This window comes from Carcharodon carcharias, chromosome 11 (assembly GCF_017639515.1).
Source record: "Carcharodon carcharias isolate sCarCar2 chromosome 11, sCarCar2.pri, whole genome shotgun sequence".
Taxonomy (NCBI): Eukaryota; Metazoa; Chordata; class Chondrichthyes; order Lamniformes; family Lamnidae; genus Carcharodon; species Carcharodon carcharias.
Genome location: NC_054477.1, coordinates 53,694,908 through 53,717,776, shown reverse-complemented (window position 1 = coordinate 53,717,776; position 22,869 = coordinate 53,694,908). Strand labels below are relative to the sequence as shown.

Here is a 22,869-nt window from a genome sequence, read left to right as displayed (position 1 = left end):
TGAATAGACCCAAGAGTGGTTTGTGGTCAGATACTATCGTAAATCGTCAGCCATATACGTATTGGTGAAATTTTTTAGCTCCGGAAATAATTGATAACCCTTTTTGCTCAATTTGCGAATTTTTTTTGGCTGTGGAAAGGGTCCTGGACACGTAGCCTATCGGCCTTTCTGAACCATTGTCCACCATGTGCAATGGTACCGCTCCCACGCCACAGGGGGACATTTCTCTGGTTAATACCAGTTCCTTTGTTGGGTCATGTTGTACTAGCAAGTTTGGAGAGTGCAAGAGTTGTTTAACTTTCATGAAGGTTTTTTCATGGGGTGACTTCCAAACCCAACACTGGTTTATCGTTAATAATGATTGTACAGGGGCTCAGACTTGATAAGTTGGGTAGGAATCGACCATAATAATTAACCATACCTAAGAATGACTTGAGTTCAGAGACATTTTTAGGCGAAGGTGCCTCCTTAATAGCTTTAACTTTTTCTTCTACCTGGTATAACCCTTGTGCATCCGCCTGGGGCCCAAATAAACAACTTCACTTGCCTGAAAGGTACACTTTTCTTTTTTTAAGCATATCCCTACTTCCAAAAATCGTTTCAAGACTTCCTCCAAATTAGCCACGTGTTCAGCTTCCATGAACCCCTTTTTAGGACATCGTCCAGGTAGACCATGACTGGAGGCGGTCCTTGGAGCAAGCTCTCAATCGTCCTCTATCGCGCAGGCCGAAGAAACACTGAAGGGCAGGCACGTATATTAATATAACCTTTTGTGGGTGTTAATGGTCACAAATTCTCTGGAGGTATCATCCAGTTCCAGCTGCTGATATGCTTGGCTCATATCTAGTTTAGTATAAGTTGTTCCCTCGTGCTAATATAGCATCGAGGTCTTCAATCTTGGGGAAAGGGTGCTTGCTCAAATTGGCAGTTTTGTTTATTGTTAGTTTATAGTCCCCACAGATCTGGATTATAGGTGCTGCCCACTCTGAGAATTCAACTGACTGTATGACCCCCAACATCGTTAAATAGTTCAATTCATAGAAACTAGAAGCAGGAATAAGCCATTTGCACCTGCTCCACCATTCAATATGATCAGTGTCAACCTTCTCCCACAGAGCACATGGCACCAGCCTTGCTTTAAAGAAACGAGGAGTTGCTTCTGAGTAAACGCAGATCTTAGCATGTAGGCCTTTGATTCTCCCTAGTTCATCTCGAAAAACCATACCATATTTCTTTAGCAGCACGGCAGTCCTCCTACTCTTAACTGAAAAATTTCAGACCAATTTAGTTTAATTTCTTTCAACCAATCACAATCTAGAAAGCGTGGTCCTTTGCTTTTTACTACCATCTCTAGGAGTTGTACTGTTGGTGTTTATTATAATCAGGTACAGTGGTAATACCCTTCACTTGGATAGCTTCGCCAGTATGTTTTCAATTTGGCTAAAGTCTGCTTCAAATTCAATTGTTGAGTAAAAGCAAAATACAGCGGACGCTGGAAATCTGAAACAAAAACAAAAATTGCTGGAAAAACTCAGCAGGTCTGACAGCATCTGTGGAGTGAAAGACAGGGTTAACGTTTCGAGTCCAGATCACTCTTCTTCAGAACTAAAGAGAAGTAGAAATGTGGTGAAATTTATACTGTTTAAGGGGGGTGGGACAGGTGAAGCTGGATAGAAAGCAGTGATAGATGGAGGCAAAGGAGAGATTGCAAAAGATGTCATAAACAAAAGGTCGAAGGGGTGTTGATTGTGGTGATACTGGCTAAAGGAGGTGCTAATGGTGACATTAAGAGTAGAAAGCAGGATGAGCAAGTGACAGATGGCCCTTGTGGGGGTGGGGTGGGGGGAGGGGAAGGTGTGGGAGAAAAGATCAAAATAGGCTAAAGGTGGAGATAAAACAATGAATGGAAATAAATTTTAAAAATAATAATAGAAATAGATGGGAAAAAAATGTATATATAAAAATTTTTTAAAATATTTGAAAAAAGGGGATCAAAAAGGGGTTTTGATCCCCTTTCTTTCAAATATTGATTTTTAAATTTTTATATATACATTTTTTCCCCACCTAGCTCCATTATTATTTTTAAAATTTATTTCCATTCATTGCTTTATCCCTTCGACCTTTTGTATATGAGATCTTTTGCATTCTCTCCTTTGCCTCCACCTATCACTGGCCTGCTATCCAGCTTCATTTGTCCCACCCCCCCTTAAACAGTATATATGACACCACATTTCTACTTCTCTTTAGTTCTGAAGAAGAGTGATCTGGACTCGAAACATTAACCCTGTCTTTCACTCCACAGCAATTTTTGTTTTGGGTTCAATTGTTGAGTACCCTGTTTAAATATTTGAAGGTGTGCTCTCCCACTACAGTGGTCAAAGCGCCAGTGTCTGCTTTATTCATTAAAAGTTTTCCAATTACCTGCAGAGTAACAGTGATTAGCTCTGTCTTCCCTACTTTTTCATTAATCAGGGAGTAAATATCAGAATTGGTGGTTTCTGGTTCTTCCACATTATGTGCTTCGATTAACTTAGCTTGCTGCCTGGGAGTCTGTCTCAATCTTGCTTTACAATGCTTCAGTACGTGCGCTCTTTCATGGCAAAAATAGCGCGCCACCTCTTTAAAATAGCAAGTTTCAGGAGTATGGGTGCTTCCACATCGGTAATAATTCATGTTCATATACGCTGCTGAGCTGTTTCCTGCATTTATTTTAAATTTTCGGGTACCGGGGACTATCTCCTGCTTCACGGCGGAATCATGGTTTTCGTGCCAAACCTGGCTGTTGGTTCCCACCCCAACTGGAAAACGGTGCCATTGTGTGCACCTTGTAAAGCCTGCGCTCGCATTGGCGCTTTCTACTTCAAATGCTATTTCCAATGCTTTTTCAAAATTGAGGTTTACTTCAGCTAATAATCATCCTTGAATGGCTTCATCTTGCACACCGCAGACCAAACAATCCCTGAGCATATCGCTTAGGGTGTCCCCGAAATCAGTGTTCAGTCAGTTATTTAAATTTTGCCACGTATGTTGCAATGGTCTCCCCCACGGCTCTAGCCCTCGAATTAAGCCTGAACCTTTGCATGGTGACTGAGGGTTTGGGTTGGAAGTGCCCCTTTAAGAGGTCTACCAATTCACCAAAGGTCTTTGAATCAGGGGAGTTTGGGGTTGTCAAACTTGGGATTAAATTATAGGTTTTACTCCTGCAAACACTTAGGAAATTGCTCTCCTCTTTTCCTCCCCAGTTATTTCGTTTGCCTGGAAATAGAACCCAAGATGTTCTACATATTGACACCAATCCTCTGTGGATGGTTCAAAGGGGTCAATCCTACCAAAATGTGGCATATCTGGTGAGTACGTCTTCCTTTTCTTCTGTTTAACAAGATACTCTCAGTCGCTGGGTGAGGGACAACACCATACCCGATTTATCCTTGTCGCCAATTTGTTATGGACTTGATTTTCCAGATAGGTTTCTCATTAGAAACTTCGAACTTTATTTAGCATCAATTTGCTGGGTGAAGAATCGAACACTCTAAGGTGTGACCACCAGTCTTGAGAGTAGTGGTGCCAAGGTTGGTCTACACATCAGTTGCCAGAAGACCAAGACAGTGATAACTGGGGAGCAACAAGGCCCTCTCATCACCAGGCAACAGGACATTAACAACATTGACCACTTCTCTGTAGTAAATGTAGCTTTAGGGAATGTGGTAACTGTAGCAGTTACATGCTTCCATCAAGCTCCACAACTAGTAGGAGAGGAACTTCCACTCTAAGGCTCCCCTCACTTAGAGCTGATTTGTTCACATTGTTACGTGATACTATACAACGCAATAAGTCTTAAAGCTACAGGTTGGATATCTGGCCCCATTTACCCTGCTTCTGCTGGATGTCTGCACCATTGCCTCCAACTCTGATTCATCTCTGCATGCCTATCTCATCGTGCGATGTCAACACCACTGAAAAGTGAATTATCCAGCATCGGTCTTCAACCCACTGACCTCCGTGGAGGAATACCCCATTGGACTTTGATTCTGGACTCGGGAAACAAATTTTTTATTCTCTGTGGTCTCTGTACTGCAAATCTTTATTTTCTCTATCCTTCTCTTTATTATCTGAGTACAAGGGGGACGTTGCAAACCCTCTTTTGTGTTTTGAGTGTGTGCAAATAAACAAACCTTCATCCTATACTGGGTTTGCTGTGGGGCTATTAATAGAAAATTGGATTGCACCACAACCCAGGGGTTGGGAAATATGCCACTGCTTATAAAGAGGGAAACAAATCAAAACACCTTTCTGTTTACAAACGGGTGGTGAGAGGAGAAATTATTGCTGTTTAAATTAACCCCCCTACTGTCCGTAATAACCCTCCATACTGCCTTCACATCCTTCCTAAAGTGCAGTGCCCAGAACTGGACACAATGCACTAGCTATGGCTTAACCAGTGTTTTATACAGGTTTTTCATAACTTCCTTGCTTTTGGAATCTATGCCAATATTTAAAGTCCAGGGTCCTGTATGCTTTCTTAAGCGGCTTCTCAATCAGAATAGATTAGCAGTACATCACCTTAACATCTTGTCCACTTTGTGTGTCTGGGACTTTCTAGTAACAATCCTTCTTTGGTTTCTAAGGCTCCAGCATTGTCTGGGTAACATGGCTACCTACAGTTATGAACCGTCTCCTCGCCACACATCTAGCAACTGTGAAGACCGAATTCTGCATTGTGTGTTTTGCTCACTGGCCTTTGAGAAGAAAATGTGGCATTATATGTGCCTCCCCGCCACCACTATCCTATCCCCTCCCCTGGAGATGGGTCCATAATTATACCCAGATAATAGGATTTTTAAAGTTTTTTTGCTAAGCACTTTCATATATTGGGCATTATTTTACTATCCCCACCAGCAGGGTTTGCAGGTGGGGGCCTGTAAAATTCTGCAGGTATCCTTCTTGCCACCTGTCTGCTTACCCTTGACCTGCCAACAATTTTAATGGTAGGGTGCAGGGGTGGCAGTGTGGGCAAGGCCTAGGGTAGCCTAAGCACATTCGCCCCAATTGAAGCCCTAAAGTGACTCATTAATGGCTACTTCACAGCCTGGCCACAATTTTTAAGCCAGCAGGAAGAGGTCAGGGACAGGGGTAGAAGGCACCCTCAAGGGCCCCCTTCCCAGATTGGGGGCCTCCTGCCTACAGCCTTGCAACCCAACCCCTTCCCCAGGCCTCTTTTCCTGGCCCCACTGAGGACCCCCCAAGACCAACTTACCTGCTTCCTGGGATCATGGCACTTTGTTCTGTGGGACTCAGTACAGTCCCAGCAGCGGCTACTGCTCCCGGTGGCACTGCTGGGACTGTAGAGCTGTCGTGAATCAGCTCTCCGAGGTAGGACATCCTCCCCAGATGGGGAAAGAAATCCTGCCTGCAACAAATTGAGCTCCAGGGAGTGTTAGAGCGTGGGTGTGCTCCCTGTCGACTATTTCTGCAGTGGTGTGGGAAACCCCGCCATCTGAAAAATTTTGTAGAGGTCTGACCTGTTAGAGATTAAATAACCCACCAGTAAGGTTCATAAACAATGATCCATATTGGCTTATGACTGGAAAAAAAAGAAACTCATGATTTTTATACCAAATCTCTTGAGTTGGTCTCTTGAATAATGAAATGGAGAAGTTGGTCTGTCTGAATTTATCAGCTGCTTTGGCAACCTCTGTAATGGTTCCGGTTATAAATTTGGGTTTGCAGTAGATATCTACTTGGGGTCAGTGATACCAGGCACTTCCATAAGTGCTTTGAGTTTCCTATATTTGTAGGAGTTGATTCACGGCCTCATTACGTCTACCTGTATGATAGCCGAGGGTATTATAATAGCACCATCAGATACTCAGGTCTTTCACCATGTATTTCTTTAATCTCTCAAAGTGAGCTGTGCAAACTCTTGATGAAACAAGGTCTGATATGATTCAATATTAAGGTGAACATCAAGTAAAATGCACAGCCCTGTCCCTATTATGATCTAAACCCGCTCACAAGTTGACAATCCCAAGTTAACTGTCAGTAACATTTCCTGTTGTAGACCATAGGTGTACATAACTGAGCCTGGCTAGAGATAAAGATCTGAGTTTCTGGCTGATACAGACTTAAACTACCCTAAGATCTTAATCTTAGAGAAAAAGTAAGAGAGAGATAAAGTAAGACAGGGAGACAGACAGAGGACGGTACTGTTCCATCAGCTCTGTGATCCAAGATCCAAGTGACTCATAGAAATAAGAACAGGATTAGGCCATTCGGCCCCTCGAGCCTGCTCCGCCATTCAATAACATCATAGATGATCTTCTTGTGTTTCAATTTCCACAATGCCATCCCAATAACCTTCGATTCCATCGCCTGGCAAGAATCTATCTGCCTCTGCCTTAAAAATATTCAGTGACCCCGCTTCCACCGCCTTCTGAGGTAGAGAGTTCCAAAGTCGCACAACCCCTTGAGAGAAAAAAAAATCTCATCTCTGTCCTAAAAGGGCGACCCTAATTTTTAAACAGTGCCCCCTAGATCTGGACTTGCCTACAAGAGGAAACATCCTTTTGACATCCATCTTGTGAAGGCCGTTCAGGATCTTGTATACTTCAATCAAATCACCTCTCACTCTTCTAAGCTCCAGTGGAAACAAGCCAAGTCTGTCCAACCTTTCCTTATAGGACAACCCACTCATTTCAGTTATCAATCTGATAAGCCTCATCTGAACCATCTCCAATGCATTTACGTCCTTCCTTAAATGAGGAGATCAAAACAGCAGGTAGTATTTAAGGTGTGGTCTCACCAATGCCCTGTATAACTGAAGCATAACCTCCTTGTTTTTATGTTCAGTCCCTCTCCTAATAAAAGATAACATTCCATTAGCCTTCTTAATTACTTGCTGTACCTGCATTCTAACTTTTTGTGACTCATACTAGAACACCTAGATCCCTCTGCACCCCAGAATTATGCAGTCGTTTTCCGTTTGAGCAATACTCTGCTTTTTTGTTCTTACTGCCAAAGTGAACAACTTCCAATTTTCCCACATTAAACTCCATTTGCCAGATCTTGGCCCACTCACTCAACCTTTGTATATCCACCTGCAACCTCATGTCCTCTTCACAACATATTTTCCTACCTATTTTTGTGTTAACTGCAAATTTAACTACCATGTCTTCACTCCCCTCATCTAAGTCATTGATGTAAATTGTAAAAAGTTGAGGCACCAGCACAGAACCCTGTGGGACTCCACTTGTCACATCTTGCCAGTGTGAAAAAGACTCATTTATGCATACTTTCTGCTTTCTGCCAGCCAGCCAAACTCCTATCCATGCTAATATATTACCCCCTCCACCAAGTGCTTTTATATTCCGTAATAATCTTTAATAAATGCCTTCTGGAAATCCAAGTACAATATGTCTACAGGCTCCCCTTTAACCACTGTGCATGTTACCCCTTCAAAAAAACTCCAATAAATGGGTTAAACATAATTTTCCTTTCACAAAACCATGCTAACTCTTTCCAATTGCCTTGAGCTCTTTTAAGTGCCCAGCTATAACCCCCTTAATGATCGATTCCAACAATTTTTCCACGACAGACATCAACCTCATTAGCCGTTTCTTTTAAGGCCCTAGGACATAATCGATCGGAACCCGAAGATTTGCCAGCCCGCAGCTCCATCAATTTGCTCAGTTCCATTTCCCTAGTGATTTCAATTTCACCAAGTTCCTTTCTCTCGTTCACCTCCTGATTTGCAGCCATTACTGGAATGTTTTTTGTATCCTCTAGTGAACACAGAAGCAAAATATTTGTTCATTTCTTCTGCCATTTCTTTATTTTCTACTATTAACTCCCCACTGTCACTCTCTAGGGGACCAGCACTCACTTTACTTACTCTTTTCCTTTTTAAATACCTGTAGAAACTCTTGCTATCCGTTTTTACATTTCTAGCCAGCTTCCTCTTATACTCATTTCTTTCTCCTGCTTAACCTTTTAGTCATTCTCTGCTGTTTTTTTATATTCTGTGCATTCATCTGTCCCGCTACTCATCTTTAGTTAACCACACATGGTGGGTCCTCCCCTTAGAATTTTTCTTTATAATAGGAAAGCACTTATTCTGAATACTCTGAAATATCTCCTTAAATGTTTGCCACTGCTTCTCTATTGATCTATCCAATAGCCTAGTTTCCCAGTTCACAGACTCATATAGCTAACAATCAAATTATACTGCCATGAATTAGAAACCAATTCCAACTGTTGTGAAGCTCAGAGCAATTACATTGTTTGTTTAGCGAAGGCCCCTACGTTGAATAAAAAACTTCCTTGTAGGAGTAACATAAGCTGCCATGGAATGTGCCTAACAATTCCCTATTATCAGAAAACATTGATATGTGCCAGTCCATAATTTGATGGGTCTACTTTTGAGTACTTTATCTGATTCTCCTAATCAATATACTCAGTAGTTTGTCTCTTGTAGGTAGTCTTTTTTAAAAATACTGAACCTGACCTAACATCAGTAACATAATATAAATGAAATCTGATTGACCAAGTGGGTCAAAATTCCAATATGCTACAGTGCTATAAAAATGTGATCAGCGCAAAAGTTTGAACAGATTTAAAATAGAGAATATTACACATTCTGAATGGTTTTTTCAATATACAGAAACACAAACACTACACAAAGGTCTTCAAATTCAAATGCTGTATTACAGTTGAAGCAGTATCAGAGATTTTGCTGGTAAGGGGATCCACCCACCTAGGAACTCCCAGCCTTCCTGTACAGGCCAGCAAAGTTGTTTCTACCGTACTGTTCATGATGAAACTTTCTCTGACATCAGAGTAGGTCCCTGGCCAGAAAATTAACTCTAGATGTGCCTTTCAACAACTGTGCATGCTGCTTTTCCCTTTTATCATCAATGCTACCCTATAATATATACAAAGATCAGTAGCCTGGATATGACATTTCAAATACAACATTTTGAGGTAAAAAGCAAGTGTAAAAATGATTTTGTTTCACCTTCAACCATGAACATAGGTGCTTTTCCACCACCATGTGCCAGCATCTCTCTGCGATAGCGCTCTCCGACAGCCCTGAAGAAAAAAGGGTAATGTTACATCACATGCACTCTTATCTTGCTCAGCAGCAAAGCTTGTGATCCACATTTTCAGAACAGAGTTGGATCTATTTATAAATGCAGTATCATCAGCTTTGAAATGATAAATTTACCATATTATAGGAAAGTGCCAAAAAATATAGCTGTTTTCAACTTATTTCTTTTAGCCTGAAAGTAATGAGCACTACTTTATCTAAATTTATGTTTACAGTTGACATCACAATGCCTATTGATTACAATTTTATGTTGTTTTCATCTAAATGTCAAAAAGCACATTTATTCCTTTTTTCTGGAAAAAGGAACAACTTCCATGTCACAGGGGTTGATAATGTGTTGGGTCTTGGGACATCCCATAATACAACTGATGCATAGCATCCATGACATGGCTGCTGCGATGGAGGGAAGCAGTGAAATTTAAATCTTTTCCTGTGGGTAGTCCTGACCTTCCATTAGGTGTGTTTAGCTAACTTGCAGCTAAACCTGCAGCCATTGGACCTCAAACAACACCAGCTTATATTTATGACACAAAGGTGAGGATGACACAAATAGTCTACAGAGGGATATAGACAGGTTAAGTGAAAGGGCAAAAATGTGGCAGATGGAATATAATGTGGCAAAGTGTGAGGCTGTGCACTTTGGCAGGAAGAATAGAGAAGATGAATATTCTTTAAATGGAGAAAAAATGAAGAAAGCTGCAGCACAGAGGGATTTGGGGACCCTTATACGTGAATCCCAAAAAGCTAGCATACAAGTTTAGCAGGTAATAGGGAAGGCAAATGGAATATTGGCCTTTATTTCAAAGGGAATGGAGTATAAAAATAGGGAAGTCTTGCTAAAACTATACAAGGCACTAGTTAGACCACACCTAGAATACTGTGAACAGTTTTGGTTCTCCTAATCTAAGGAAAGACATACTGGCATTGGAGGCAATCCAGAGAAAGTTCACTAGGTTGATCCCGGGGATGAAGGGATTTTCTTATGAGGAGAGGTTGAATCGGTTGGACCTGTACTCAATGGAGTTAGAAGAATGAGAGGCGACCTTATTGAAACATTGAAGATTCTTAGAGGGCTTGACATGGGTAGATGCTGAGAGGTTGTTTCCCCTTATGAGAGAATCTGGGGCCAGAGGGCATAGTCTCAGAATAAGGAGGCACCCATTTAAAACAGAGATGAGGAGGAATTTCTTCTCTCAGAGGGTAGTCAGTCTGTGGAATTCTTTACCACAGAGGGCTGTAGAAGCTGGGTTGTTAAGTATATTCAAGACTGAGATAGACAGATTTTTAATCAGTAAGGGAATCAAGGGTTATGGGGAAAAGGCAGGAAAGTGAAGTTGAGGATTATCAGATCAGCCATAATCTAATTGAATGGCAGAGCAGACTCGATGGGTCAAATGGCCTGCTTCTGCTCCAAAATCTAATAGTCTTATATAACACCCTTAAGCTAATAAGACATCCTAAGGCTCTTCATAAGAGTGTTATAAGGCAAAATTTAACACCAAACCATATGGTGATATTAGGATAGATGAGGATAGTGAGGCAGAGAGGTTTAGTGCATGAATTCTAGAGCTTAGGACCTTCACAGCTGAACACATGACCACCAATGTAATCTGCTAGCATGTGCCTTCCTCTCACCCATCAAAAGGTTCATTTGACCCTTACATAGCCATTGATGTTCTCCTGGTATTGAAAATCCTGCCAACCTACCAGTCTTCAAGTATGACAGCGCATCATGCTGGTAGCTATAATTAAATATTTCAATAAAATTGCCACACGAGATCAGCTCAGTTAAATATAAGCATAGCCAGTAGTTGATTCACAATGATCCATTTTATCAGCTCCATATTGTTCATTAAATCATTAAGTTTAGCTTTGCAATTAACCTGGAACCCAATTAACATACTTTGCTTTTAGCTGATCACATTAGGGCTACATGTGGCTATGTAAGTAGTCAGGTAGCTTGGGTATTTCACTTGGGTTTTTTGAGATATTATTTACCAGCATTGTGCGGCACTTACCATAAATATTGTTTGGATAACATCATTGCAAGGTGGCATGCAACAACAAATTTGTTGTTGAATAATTTTGGTGTTAACAACTCACTAGATCGTGCTATGACGTGACAAGAATTGGTTTGTTCATTTATCAAAGATTAAGGCATCTGCCAACAAAATCTTTTGAACATATTAAATAGATAATTTAAATTGGTGGACCAAAATTTTATTTAAGTCACGAGCAAATAACAATAACTAGGCAATTGATTAACCCACAGATTTTACTTATTGTAGACTCCTCTGGTTTATATTTATGTATTTAGAACAATAAAAGGCCACCTGAATCATAAATGTTCACCCTCATGCCTAGGCTGATTTCATCTTCATTCACCAAACATCTCCTCCTGCACTTCCCAGGAAAGACACAAATAATCTACAGAATTATAGCCATGGGCGGAACTTTACACTGAAATCCCACCAAAGCCAATGAATTTTTGAATGGCTCGCCGCATTTTACAACCCCACCCTGCTGGTTCATAAAATTCTGCCCCAAGTCTTCTGGAAAATGGTTTTCTTGCTTGCATGTTTGAATATAATGGCCTAGGTTTTCCAATCACAACACTAAAATCATAGATCATATAGCACAGAGGGAAGCCATTCAAGCCATGCATCTCCCTGAAACAACTATCCAATTAGCCCATTTTAACAGATTACAATCAACACAATAAGAAAATATTGGCCAACGTTGAGAAATTGCATAATTTAGACTGTTTACACAATATTAATTATAAAACCCAGTTACACATAATCTGGCTTAAATATGAATTTTCCAATTTAACCACTCAATTTAATCTAATTGACTAAAGAGCTGGACTATTAGCTTATCACAGAAATGGAATAAGACAAAGTTCTATGCATGCCTTAGATACAGCAGAACTTCTACTCTCTCCCACATTGCTTGGCATCTATTCCATTAATTATTTCTGTCTGTTTTTCTTCCCTCTCCGCAAAATGCCTTAGGACATTTCGACATTAAATACAACGTATACATACAAGCTATTGTCTAAAAATGAGCACCATGGAATAGATGAAATGGGTTTGCTGTGTTGGGGGGAGGAGGGGGGCACTCAACTGAACTGCCAGTCTCCAGAGTCCTGTAATGAAGGAGTTATTAAATAGTGCTAGACACTTGGCCACAGTGATAGAAGCATTCAGAAGAAAATTGCAGGTGGAACTCTCAAGCTATCCTTGCATAATGTAGGTTAATTGCCTGCTTGTCCTCACAATCAATGGGTCACATGATCTGAAGGGGTTGGAAAAAGGGAAAGAACAAATAATAAATGCAAAAGAGCTTTTTGAAACTGAAAGAGTTCTACCTCTATTTGTTATCTTTATTTATTCTTTCACAGGATGTGGGCGTTGCTGGCTAGGCCAGCATTTATTGTCTATTCCCAATTGCCCTGGAGAAGCTGGTGGTGAGCCACCTTCTTGAACTGCTGCAGTTCATGTGGTATAGTTATACCCACATTGCTGTTAGGAAAGGAGTTCCAAGATTTTGAACCAAAGACAGTGATGGAACAATTATATAATTCCAAGTCAAAATGGTGTGAGGCTTGAAGGGGGACTTGCAGATGATAATGCATTCTGGTTGCAATGATACTACTCCTCAAAGAGATATTGTCTCTTGCATAACTAAGCTATTAAAACATTCTTGGAATGTTAAATGTACAATAATCAAAATTCAAAACTCACTTGGGCTACGAAGTTGAAACATATTTTTGGTAGAGCAATGAGGTTTAAACACATTTTGCTCTTAAACGCACTCAGTTACTACACTATGTAAAATGAGGTTCAAAGAACTTGAAATGCAGCCAGTTTGTTTAATTCAAGCCTGCAAAAAAGTGGCAGTCGGGCTTCAAACTTACTTTTCATGTGACAATTAATTGTCAGAGTAAAAAAGAATTAAAAAACACACCACCAAGTATTTTTTATTGTACACTGAAAAGTCATTGGGCATTTAAATTAATTTTGAAGGTTCTTGCTGCTGCAGTAATTTTTGCTGCTTGGTCAAGCAAGCAGTACATTTTCTAGTTGTGCACTCAGGCTAAGTTTAAAAGAAATCTGCTTACACATTACATTATCCATCCAAGTCAACATTTTAAAAACCTTAATTATATCTTTATTCTTTAATGAAACCAGTTCAATGCATAGAATCATCTAGCACAAAAGGAGGCCACATGTCCTTGTGTCTTGCCATCTCTTTGAAAGCAGTATACAATTAGTCTCACTGCCCTGCTCTTTGCCCATAGTCCTGCACTTTTTAATTTTTTTCATGTGTATATCTAATCCCCTTTGATGGTGCAAGCAGATTCAGTAGTCGCTATCTTTTCAGGCACGACATGCCAGATCTTAATAATTTGTTGTGTAAAAGAAACTCAATTTCCCCCTGGATTGTTTTTTCACCAATTATCTTCAGTCTGCATCCCCTGTTACTGGGTTCCAAGAGTCTCTCTTCATAATACAGAACACAAAGTCCAATTTCTTTGTGATTGATCACAATTATTTCCATGTTATCATTTTCTAACCTGTTAAGTGGGTCCTTCATGAAACATTGTTTCCAAACCATGGAGGCTACAGCTCTTGACATTAGGTAGGAATAATACTTGGCACCATATCCAACAAGGTGGCTAAAACGCAGCTGCCATGCCTAAAAAGAAAATAAAACTGTAAGTCTTTGCTCTCCTCTCCAGAATTTGAAAATATTTTGAGTGAAGTTAACCAATAAATATACTTCAGAATAAACCTCTTTTGCTGCAGGACAGATATTGCAACTATTAGGAGGATGCAGATGAAAGCTACAAGAATGATTTGAGGGGATTGAGGGATTGGATTAGTGGTACTGATTATGTAAATTGGGAATGTTCTCACTAGAAAAGACAAGGGTGAGAGAAGATATGACTGTCGGTAGTAGGATTCTAAAAGCACAAAATAACATAGGCCCCAACAAGTTATTTCACTTCATCTAGCACAGCAGAACCAGAGGTCACGGCCTGTGCTTGAAGCAGGGTAATTTCAAAACTAATCTGTGGAAACAATAATGCTGTGAGTGAATGGCTAATCTATTACGCCTTAGGAAACGGTGGAAGCAGATAGTACTCATTAATTTCAATGCAATTTAGATAACTTTCTTTCAGAAAATAACATTTTGGGTTACAGGATATGGTTTGTGAAAAATGATAGGTATAGCATGCCTGGGATAATAGATGACTTTGGACCTTTGATTTCCAAATTTTTCAACCTCTGGGATGTTCCTTGCATCATGTTGTCTAATTAATAGCCAACGAAGGTGAACTAGAACACAGTCTTAATTCATCTAGCAATTCCTGTGTTCCCAAGCAGACAAGACTTGTCAATAAGATGTCTCTTTTCTCCCTTAGATATTAGAAAATATTTTCTTTTAACACTCAAACGGTAATGCCTACTTTAATGAATATCATTAATGCTACTGATACAATACTAAACAAGAATAAAACACAACTTTAAGGTCTGCTGTGATTAAAAACACAATGTTGAAAATTCACTCTGCAGATCCAAAGGTATTCAATTCCAGTTTAACAAGCACTGTAAATGTGCCGAATTAGCAGCTTTCATACTATTAATTGTGATTGACATACTGATTGCTGATGACGGCAAGAGGGCAGCACTTATTTTAAAATTTGATAAACCTAAGTATTCCCATCGTGTTGGTTATCGCCCATTATAATAGTCAGCAAAAGGCGTTATTATGGTTTTAGCTGTATAATAGTAGAAAAAGCAAACCACCTCCCAATCTTTATCAAAAATTAATTATATACAAGTGAAAAAATTGTTTTACAATTTCATTAAAAAATAGTTCCACTCTGAATAAGATTGCTAAAACAAGGTGTGAATTCCCAACACTCCCAAGGAGAGTAAGCTTAGGATGCCAAGAAATGCCTTATTTAGCATATCAGCTTCAGAAATGCCTTGTTTAGCACATAGCCTGAATTCAGAGGAAACACATGAACAAGGTGCAGGCTTCACTGTAAGCAACCGCTATTCACAATAGGACCTGACCCCCAACAAAATGGTTCAGAACATGTTCTCTCCGTTCCCCTCTCAACTCAAACAGGGCCAGTTAACCTCATGAGTATCCATACTCCATACTGTGCTCCAAAACAAAGGTGAAAGACCTGTTCTATGAGTAGTTTGGCACTGCTATCAGCAGAACCCCCAAGTCAGAACAGCCAAAGACCTTCTGTATGGTGAACTAGCCATTAGGTCACGACCTTCTGGGCACCCATACCTCCGCCATAAGGTCACCTACAAGCAAGATATGAAGATGGCACACACTGATACTGACAACTGACAGATAGTTGCTGACAGCCGTGACATCTGGAGGCTGATTGTTTAAAGGCCATTGGAACAGGTGAGCTGAAAGGAAGAACTCAGCTGGCCAAGAAGAGGGCCCAGAGAAAACAGGCCAGTGAAACGTGCATCTTCGCAGCCCAATGTCTTCCTCTACAGCAAATGCTGCAGCGACTACCATGCCAAAGTCAGGTTCCTGAGTCACACCATGTGATGCTTAACACTGAGCTGACCACCATAGTGCAAATCATTGTCTTGCAAGATGGAAGGCTGCCATCACTGTTGTTTTGTCAACAAATGCTGCAGCCAGTTGTTTGGGTTTCTTCCACAAGCATGAGGCCGCAACTTTTTGGCTTGGCCAAGATGTAATAAAACAGAAAACAATCAAACATCTGCACCATGTACAGGTAGTGTTTTGCCCTTCATGCGACATTTGAAAGCCATAACATTAGCAACATAATGCCACAGGTTGTAAATCGCATCACCAAAAAGCACTTCTACATTCTAAGATTTGTGGAAATGTGCAACCGAGAGAGTGCATTACTGCTTGTTCAGCAAAGGTGATAAACAATTGTATAGGCTGAATTTTCTGGCTAGCGGTGGGGAGCGGAGCAGGAGTGGGTGCAGGCAGCTCCATTCGCCACCCACAATTGGGTCTGCGCCGCCATTTTACATGGGTGGGCCTATTAAGGCCCGCCCAGTGTGAATCGTGCTCCCAAGGACAGCGGGAGTGGGCGGGCAGCGGCGGGTCTGCAATGACCGCCGGGTCCAATGGTGACCCATTGGACTGTTTAAAAAAGTTGCTGCAGCCTTTCCAAAGCTATGAATTGTGGCAAGTGGAAGGGCTTCCCAGAGCGCTGCTGGTGAGCAGGCCAGACAGAAGGTAGGGCAGGGGGGCACTGGGCCCCTCATTTTTCCGAAGATTGCCTTACTGCCCTCTTCGAGGAGGTGGCAGCACGGTGGGAGGTCCTGGTTCCCCAGGACGGGAGGAGAAGGCCCCCCCGACATGACCAAACGTGCCTGGGAGGAGGTGGCGGAGGTGGTGAGCTCCCGCAACATGGTGCAGCGCACCTGGATCCAGTGTCACAAGTGTTTCAACGACCTGTTAGGCTCAGGAAGGGTGAGCACCATTTGGCATTGGTCACTTAGCTCAGCAGGCAGGCTTTCCCTGCTGGTGCCCCCCCAACCTGCCAAGTCTGAGTGTAGTGACTGCATTGAATCATTGATGGCATGTGTCCTTCACTGTGTGGGCCAGCAGATGTTGCCCATGCCGAGGTCATCCTGAGAGGGCGGTGAAGACATGGGTTCTGCCCCCACAGCAAGTCGTACACTGTGACCCGCATTACTATTTTGGGGGGCAACCTGGAGGAGCTGTGCCTAGGCACAGTACTGGAACTCCAGGACATGTCAAAGTCAGGGTGATGACATGCTGGGAGGAGAGCTTCAAGGTGGTGTGGCAGCGATTGATCTGCTGTCCTCTGTGCTCCACATGCTTGCGCCTCCTTGCTATGGAAGGATAGATCGTGTGGTGCCTAATGAGATGTAGGCAGCATTTGGCCAGGGGGGTGGGGGTGCGGGGGGCAGGCCGAGCATCTTTGTGAGTGTTCGGCAGCAGCGGGGAGCCCTGCAATGTCCCACTCTGGTTGGTTTGGGCCATCCATGAAGAGGGAATTAGCACTAATCAATGCTCTTCTCTCCTTTTCAGGAGAAGAACGCACATAATGAAGCCGTGCAGCTGAGTTCTGGCAGTGGGCCGGCACAGATAGCGATTCTCAGCCACTTCGAGCAGGAGGCCCTAGGTTTGGAGAGGCGCCATGCACCCAGATTCACAGGTGTCAGTGAGGCTGGGGTGCCACAGGCAGGTATCTTTGCCCAGCAGTGAGGTCAGCATTGTCCTCCCAACAGCCACGGCAGTGACTGAAGATTGCAACATGGCCTGACCATTGCTTATGGAAGGACGAGTGCATAATGATCCGGGGGACAGGGATACACATTGACATTGTCTCCACATTAACTGATCTAATGTCCTTGTTCTTCCTTTCAGCATCAGTGGAGCAGGGCCGGGAGGAGGATCAGCAGAGAACCCTCTCACACCTGAGGGCCCTGAAGTCTCACCAGCATCATGCCATCTCTGCCAGGCAGGCACCAGCGCAGATACTAGCACCTGGATGGGAATTAGAACATCGACTAATGTCCTGGGGCACAGCGGTGAGGGCAATTCACAGTCGCTGGAGGAGCTGGCAGAGACAGAGAGTGCCCATGGCACCAGCAGTCGGAGGACTGCAGGGGACCAGGCACATGCTCAGTCGATGCCTGATGATGTGCTTCTAGAGTCGTCCGCAATGCAGCAAGTGCAGGAAATACGTTCGGGTGTGCGGAAACATCTGGGGGAGATACGTGAGGCTATGCTTGGATTGTGGTGGAGGAGTCTACACGGACTATCCCCAAAACAATGAGCCTCATGTCTGAATGGCATGTGTCCTCTATGGAGAGAGTGGTGACTCTCGTGGACAGGCTCCTCCAGGAGACCATCAGGGCTTCCTGGGGATGCGTTCGGACCATCAAGCTCTCACATTGGCATTGACCTCAGCTGGTCAGTGCCAGTGTGGGAGATGGTGTGGGCACCAAGTTTCCCAGCTCGGTGCCCATCCATCCATGGTGAGCAGGGGGATTCGAAGTGACCTTACGTCGGCACAGCAGCTGCCTATCACCTCTGTGGGCTCCTCTCAGGGTGCTCCAGATGACGGCTGCAGCACCTCCATCCCTCTGCCAGTGACTGCTGCATCCGGTGAGGCCGTGACAACTGGGGAGATGCCAGCTGTGGAACTGGCAGCTCCCTCTCAGGCAAAGCCAGCACAGGCTCCACGGGCCAGAGGACAACCGCCAAGGTCATTGAGGCGAACAGGGCAGCAGGTTGTCTCAGATGTCACTCCGAGCGAGGGGTCAGCACCAAGACGTAGCACCCAAAAATGTAAACATAAAGCACCTTAGGCACACCGTGGGTTTATCACTGCTGCTTTTGTGTTGGCCTGCAATGAGGTCTTTATGAGTTGGTGTGATTTTTAACACCTTTTTCTTTTTGGTTCATTAAGTTTCTTTGGTTGCAGTATTAAATTCAGACATGTCACCTTAGCTAAAGTTGCCTCTTTTGTTCTGCAGGTGGATGGTTTCCAATAATGTAATTGTGGGACATTCAGCTTTATTAACAAGGACCTTAGTTAATGTTCCCATCCAGGCAGATTTTGCACTTAGGTCTCGAATATGGAGCATACAGCCCAGGCTTGTCCTGGAGATCCATATGTGGTGTGCTAGCTGAAGGTTCATTGGATTAAAGCCTCCTGGGTCTCCTTGCCTCCCTGGAGTATGCCCGGGTTAGCTTCTACCCTTCAGCATTTCCCTGTGCATGCTCATCCTCGGACTCACTGCTGGACTCATCGTGTGCATCCGCAGCCAATGTGTCTACGTCTTCATCGCCCACAGCATCCCCTCTTTTCAGCACAAGACTGTGGAGAGCACAGCATGCAACCACTATCAGCAACACATGATCTGGGGGGGTACTGGAGTGCAACCCCTGAGTGGTCCAGGCATCGATGTGCATCTCCACCACAGCCCTTGAAGAGGCGTGACTCCAATTGTACTGCTGCTCAGCTTCTGTTCTTGGATGGCAGAGAGGCGTCATGATCAACCTTTTGAGGGGATAGGCCTCGTCACCCAGCAGCCATCTATCCAGCCGGGCTGGAGCACTGAAGAGCCCTGGCACCTGGGAGTGTCTGAGGATGTGGGCGTCTTGGGAGCTGCCTGGGTAACTTGCGCAGACTTGAAGAATCAGCATCCTGTGATCACGAACTATCTGCACGTTCATGGAGTGGAAGCCCTTCCTGTTGATGAAGGCTCACCTGCTGGTGCCTTGATGGCCACATGTGTGTAGTCTGTTGCATTCTGGATGCGGGAGAAGCCAGCAATGGCCACAAAGCTTCTGGTTCGCTGTGTCTGGCTTGCCTAGTTCCAGCAGTAGAAGATGAAGGTCAATGCACAATTGAACAGAGCGTCTGTAACCTGCTTGACACAAGTGTGGACAGCTGATTGGGAGACACCTCAAAGATCACCCACTGACACCTGGATGGAGCCAGAGGCATAGAAGTTGAGGGCAGCTGTGACCTTTAGAGCCACACAGTTCGCGGAGATCTCAGGTCCAATCATCTGACAGATATAGTTGGCTGTCTCCCTTGAGAGACAGAGCCTCCTTTGGCACTGTACCTCGGACATATTGAGGTAGCTGCTTTGCCGCCTGTATACCCTGGCAGCAGGATAGTGGCATCTTCTGTGGCCCTTGGACTACCTCTTAGCCCAGCACCCCTTGTGCCTACGCCTGACCGCCAAAGGTGGCTCCCCTGGAGGCTGAATGTGCACTCCTGGCCTCCTCCCCCTTCTAGCCCTCCATTCTTCCTCAGAGGAGATGCCTCCAGTGGAGAGCTCAGTTCCCATTCCCAGGCTAAGGGAAGGCTTCCTGAAACATGCAAGCCCAAAAAATATTCCTCACTGCAGAGTGCTGACCTGAAGGTTGCGATTCCAGACCAAGCAGCTCGTATGCATTTTGAAGTATTGCAGTTCACACAGGCAAGTATCAGTAACTTTGAAACATCAATATTTGACAGAGCACACTTGTGATCCCACTGAGCCCTCTTATCCCACCAGTGGATGAGATTTATGCAAAGGTGTGCTACCCGCCTGCCCATTGCGCCGACCCGAAGATTGTACTTGCACTGAAAAATCGTGGTCGATTGGCACCTGAAAAGCCTTAAGTAGCCCATTAATTAATGGCGGGCACACATCGGACAACATCGTGCACCCACTCAACGAAATATCGCAATGGTGCATGGTGATGTTGGGACACTCACCCAATGTCACCGCGTGTCATTTTACGTGCATGCATGCGGGGCCTGCTCCCGCACACCAACGGGAAAATTCTGCCCTATGTGTGGCTGGTGGAGCAAAATCATTGCATTCAGCTGTGTTTCAAAAATATTACATTAATCTTGCTCAATTACTTTGTCTGTAAAAATTCCAAAATTTCTAGATGCATATATTTTTATCTTTGCGGTTGACATATTGTTATTACTAATAATAACATGACCATAACAAGACCATGATAGAAAATATTCTTCTCAGCTACTTAGCCAACCACACAATAAAAGACAGATCACATACACACTTCCAATTTAAATAGTCGTTTGGTAGTACAAAACTTGAATATTACTGAAAAAAAAGACATGTTGAAGCTTTTCGTCTTGCATTCATCAGGACACTTCACAAGAGTACCAATTTAAGAGGAAAACAACAATTTATACTGTATGAGAAGAGAGTGATAATTGGTTGGCAAGTGGGCTCTGATTGGTAGAGGTGTTGCCATGGAGAATGCACCAGCGATGGTGACTGACAGTTAACTGCCAAGCATGTTTGAAATTTAAACTGGGTAGCTTGACCCTAATTGGTTAAGGCATTTTCCTGAGGAATGAGTCAGCAAATGGGTGTCACTTATTTTGGTTAGTTGTGTACCCAACTGAGAATCTTAAATTGGTTGTCAGTGTAATTCTTAGCATACTGAGGGTTATTTAGCAAATGTCATCTAATCGCGGAATCACTTCTAATATGGGACACTGCGTTTTGAGCTTTGCAAGCATGGGCCAGTTGGGTACGGTCTGTACCTTGCCAGCTGCGAACAGCAGATGGGACATGCTGTTTGATATGATCCGCCAGTCTTTGGGACTTACGACCTACATATCTAGCATCGTACTGGCACTGAAATTCATATACCACACTACTCATCTGGCCGATAGGCAGAACATCTTTTTGGCTTGATGGCAGCATCCTGTTAGTGGCAAATAGCACTTGTGTTGCTACTGCATAGTAGCAGCGTGAAACGGTTAGCTTCACCTGTTGCTCAAATTTTTGAGATACTTCCAAATTGATGAAAAAAATGCTTTATTAAGGTTTAGCATGATGCGGCATGTGTTTCAGTTTTGGCACGGGATCAATAAATAAAGCAAAATCCATTATAATTGGTTAAATACACCCACTGGCATGAATTTGCATAAAGATTTAAACAAGGTGGATATGGTACATGGGTATGGTAGCAGAGTGGTTATGTTGCTGGACTGGCAATCCAGAGGTTTGAACTAATGATCCAGAGACATGAGTCTCTCACCACAACAGCTGGGGAATTTAAAATCAGTTAATTAAATAAATCTGGGGGTGGGGGGAAGCTGGTCTCAGGAATGGTGTTCCTGGAACGGCTGGCTGGATTGTCATAAAAACCTATCTGATTCATTAATTCCCTTTGGGGAAGAAAATCTGCTGTGCTTATAGGCCAGAGCATGTATGTGACTCTAGTCTCACAGCAATGTGGATTGAGAGTCTTAACTGCCCTTTGAAATGGCCTAGCAAGTCAATCAGTTAGACAATAAGGAGGCAGCTCATGACTACCTTCGAGGCAATTAGGAATGGGCAATAAATGCTGGCCTTGCCAGTGAAACTCACATCACATGAATGAACTTAAAAAAACACTAAGATGGCATGAATCTATATTTAAATATCCTATTTGCTACAAATAGGTGGTGAAGCAGGAGCAGAGTTTTAGGATGAAGCTCTCGGTTTACTGGTTGATCTACTTCCCCTTCCTCATCTACCGTCATGAACTGTGGCTAATGACCGAAAGGATAAGATTGCGGGTACAAGTGGCAGAAATGAGGTTTCTCTGCAGGGTTACTGGGCATACTCTCCTGGACAGGGTGAGGAGTTTGGCAATCTGGGAGAGCCTCAGAGTAGAGTCGCTGCTCTTCCAGGTCGAGAGGGGCCAGTTGAGGTAGTTCACGCATCTGATAAGGGTGCCCCTTGGTAGATTCCCGCTGGAGCTGTATCGGGCATGGCCCACTGGGCAGAAACCCCCGAGGCTGACCCAGGGCACGCTGGAGGGATTACCTCTCTCAGCTGGCCTGGGAATCCCCCAAGAAGAGCTGGAGTCTGTGGCTGAGGAAAGGGAAGTATGGTCGGCCCTGCTCAGCTTACTGCCACCACGACCCTCACCAGAAGAAGCAGCGTGAAAATAGATGGATGGATGGATTTGCAACAAAATCATTCTAAGTATAACTTGTGAAAAAAACATTTAAATAAAATATTTCCATTTCCTGAGTGGACAAGAAGAATGAATGGCATGCTGACTAGCTGAGCAACAAGGGTGGCTGTTAATTTCAATAATAACCTGACAAACAAACCGACTTCTAACTTTCAGGCAATATGCACTTTTGTGCTGAATATACAAGTCTGACTAATATTCAAATACATTTTTGGTTGTGTTGGCAAATGCCTGTGCTAGTCCAGTCATACAAG

The 22,869-nt window shown here is 43.3% G+C and overlaps 1 protein-coding gene across 4 annotated transcripts in view; it reads right to left on the bottom strand.

Annotated features, from left to right (window-relative positions):
* The window catches only part of mipepa (mitochondrial intermediate peptidase a), a 234,065-nt gene that overhangs the window by 18,912 nt on the left and 192,284 nt on the right, over positions 1 to 22,869 (bottom strand). The window contains exons 17-19 of one of the 4 annotated variants that reach the window (XM_041200014.1): positions 13,683 to 13,804; positions 9,011 to 9,084; positions 8,787 to 8,917 (exon numbers count right to left, since the gene is read on the bottom strand). In XM_041200014.1, the coding sequence (XP_041055948.1) occupies positions 8,913 to 8,917; positions 9,011 to 9,084; positions 13,683 to 13,804 (201 nt within the window). In that variant the 3' untranslated portion in view covers positions 8,787 to 8,912. Of the gene's footprint in view, positions 1 to 8,785; positions 8,918 to 9,010; positions 9,085 to 13,682; positions 13,805 to 22,869 lie in introns of those variants that run through there. The other 3 variants (XM_041200012.1, XM_041200016.1, XM_041200015.1) reach the window with 3 other exon arrangements.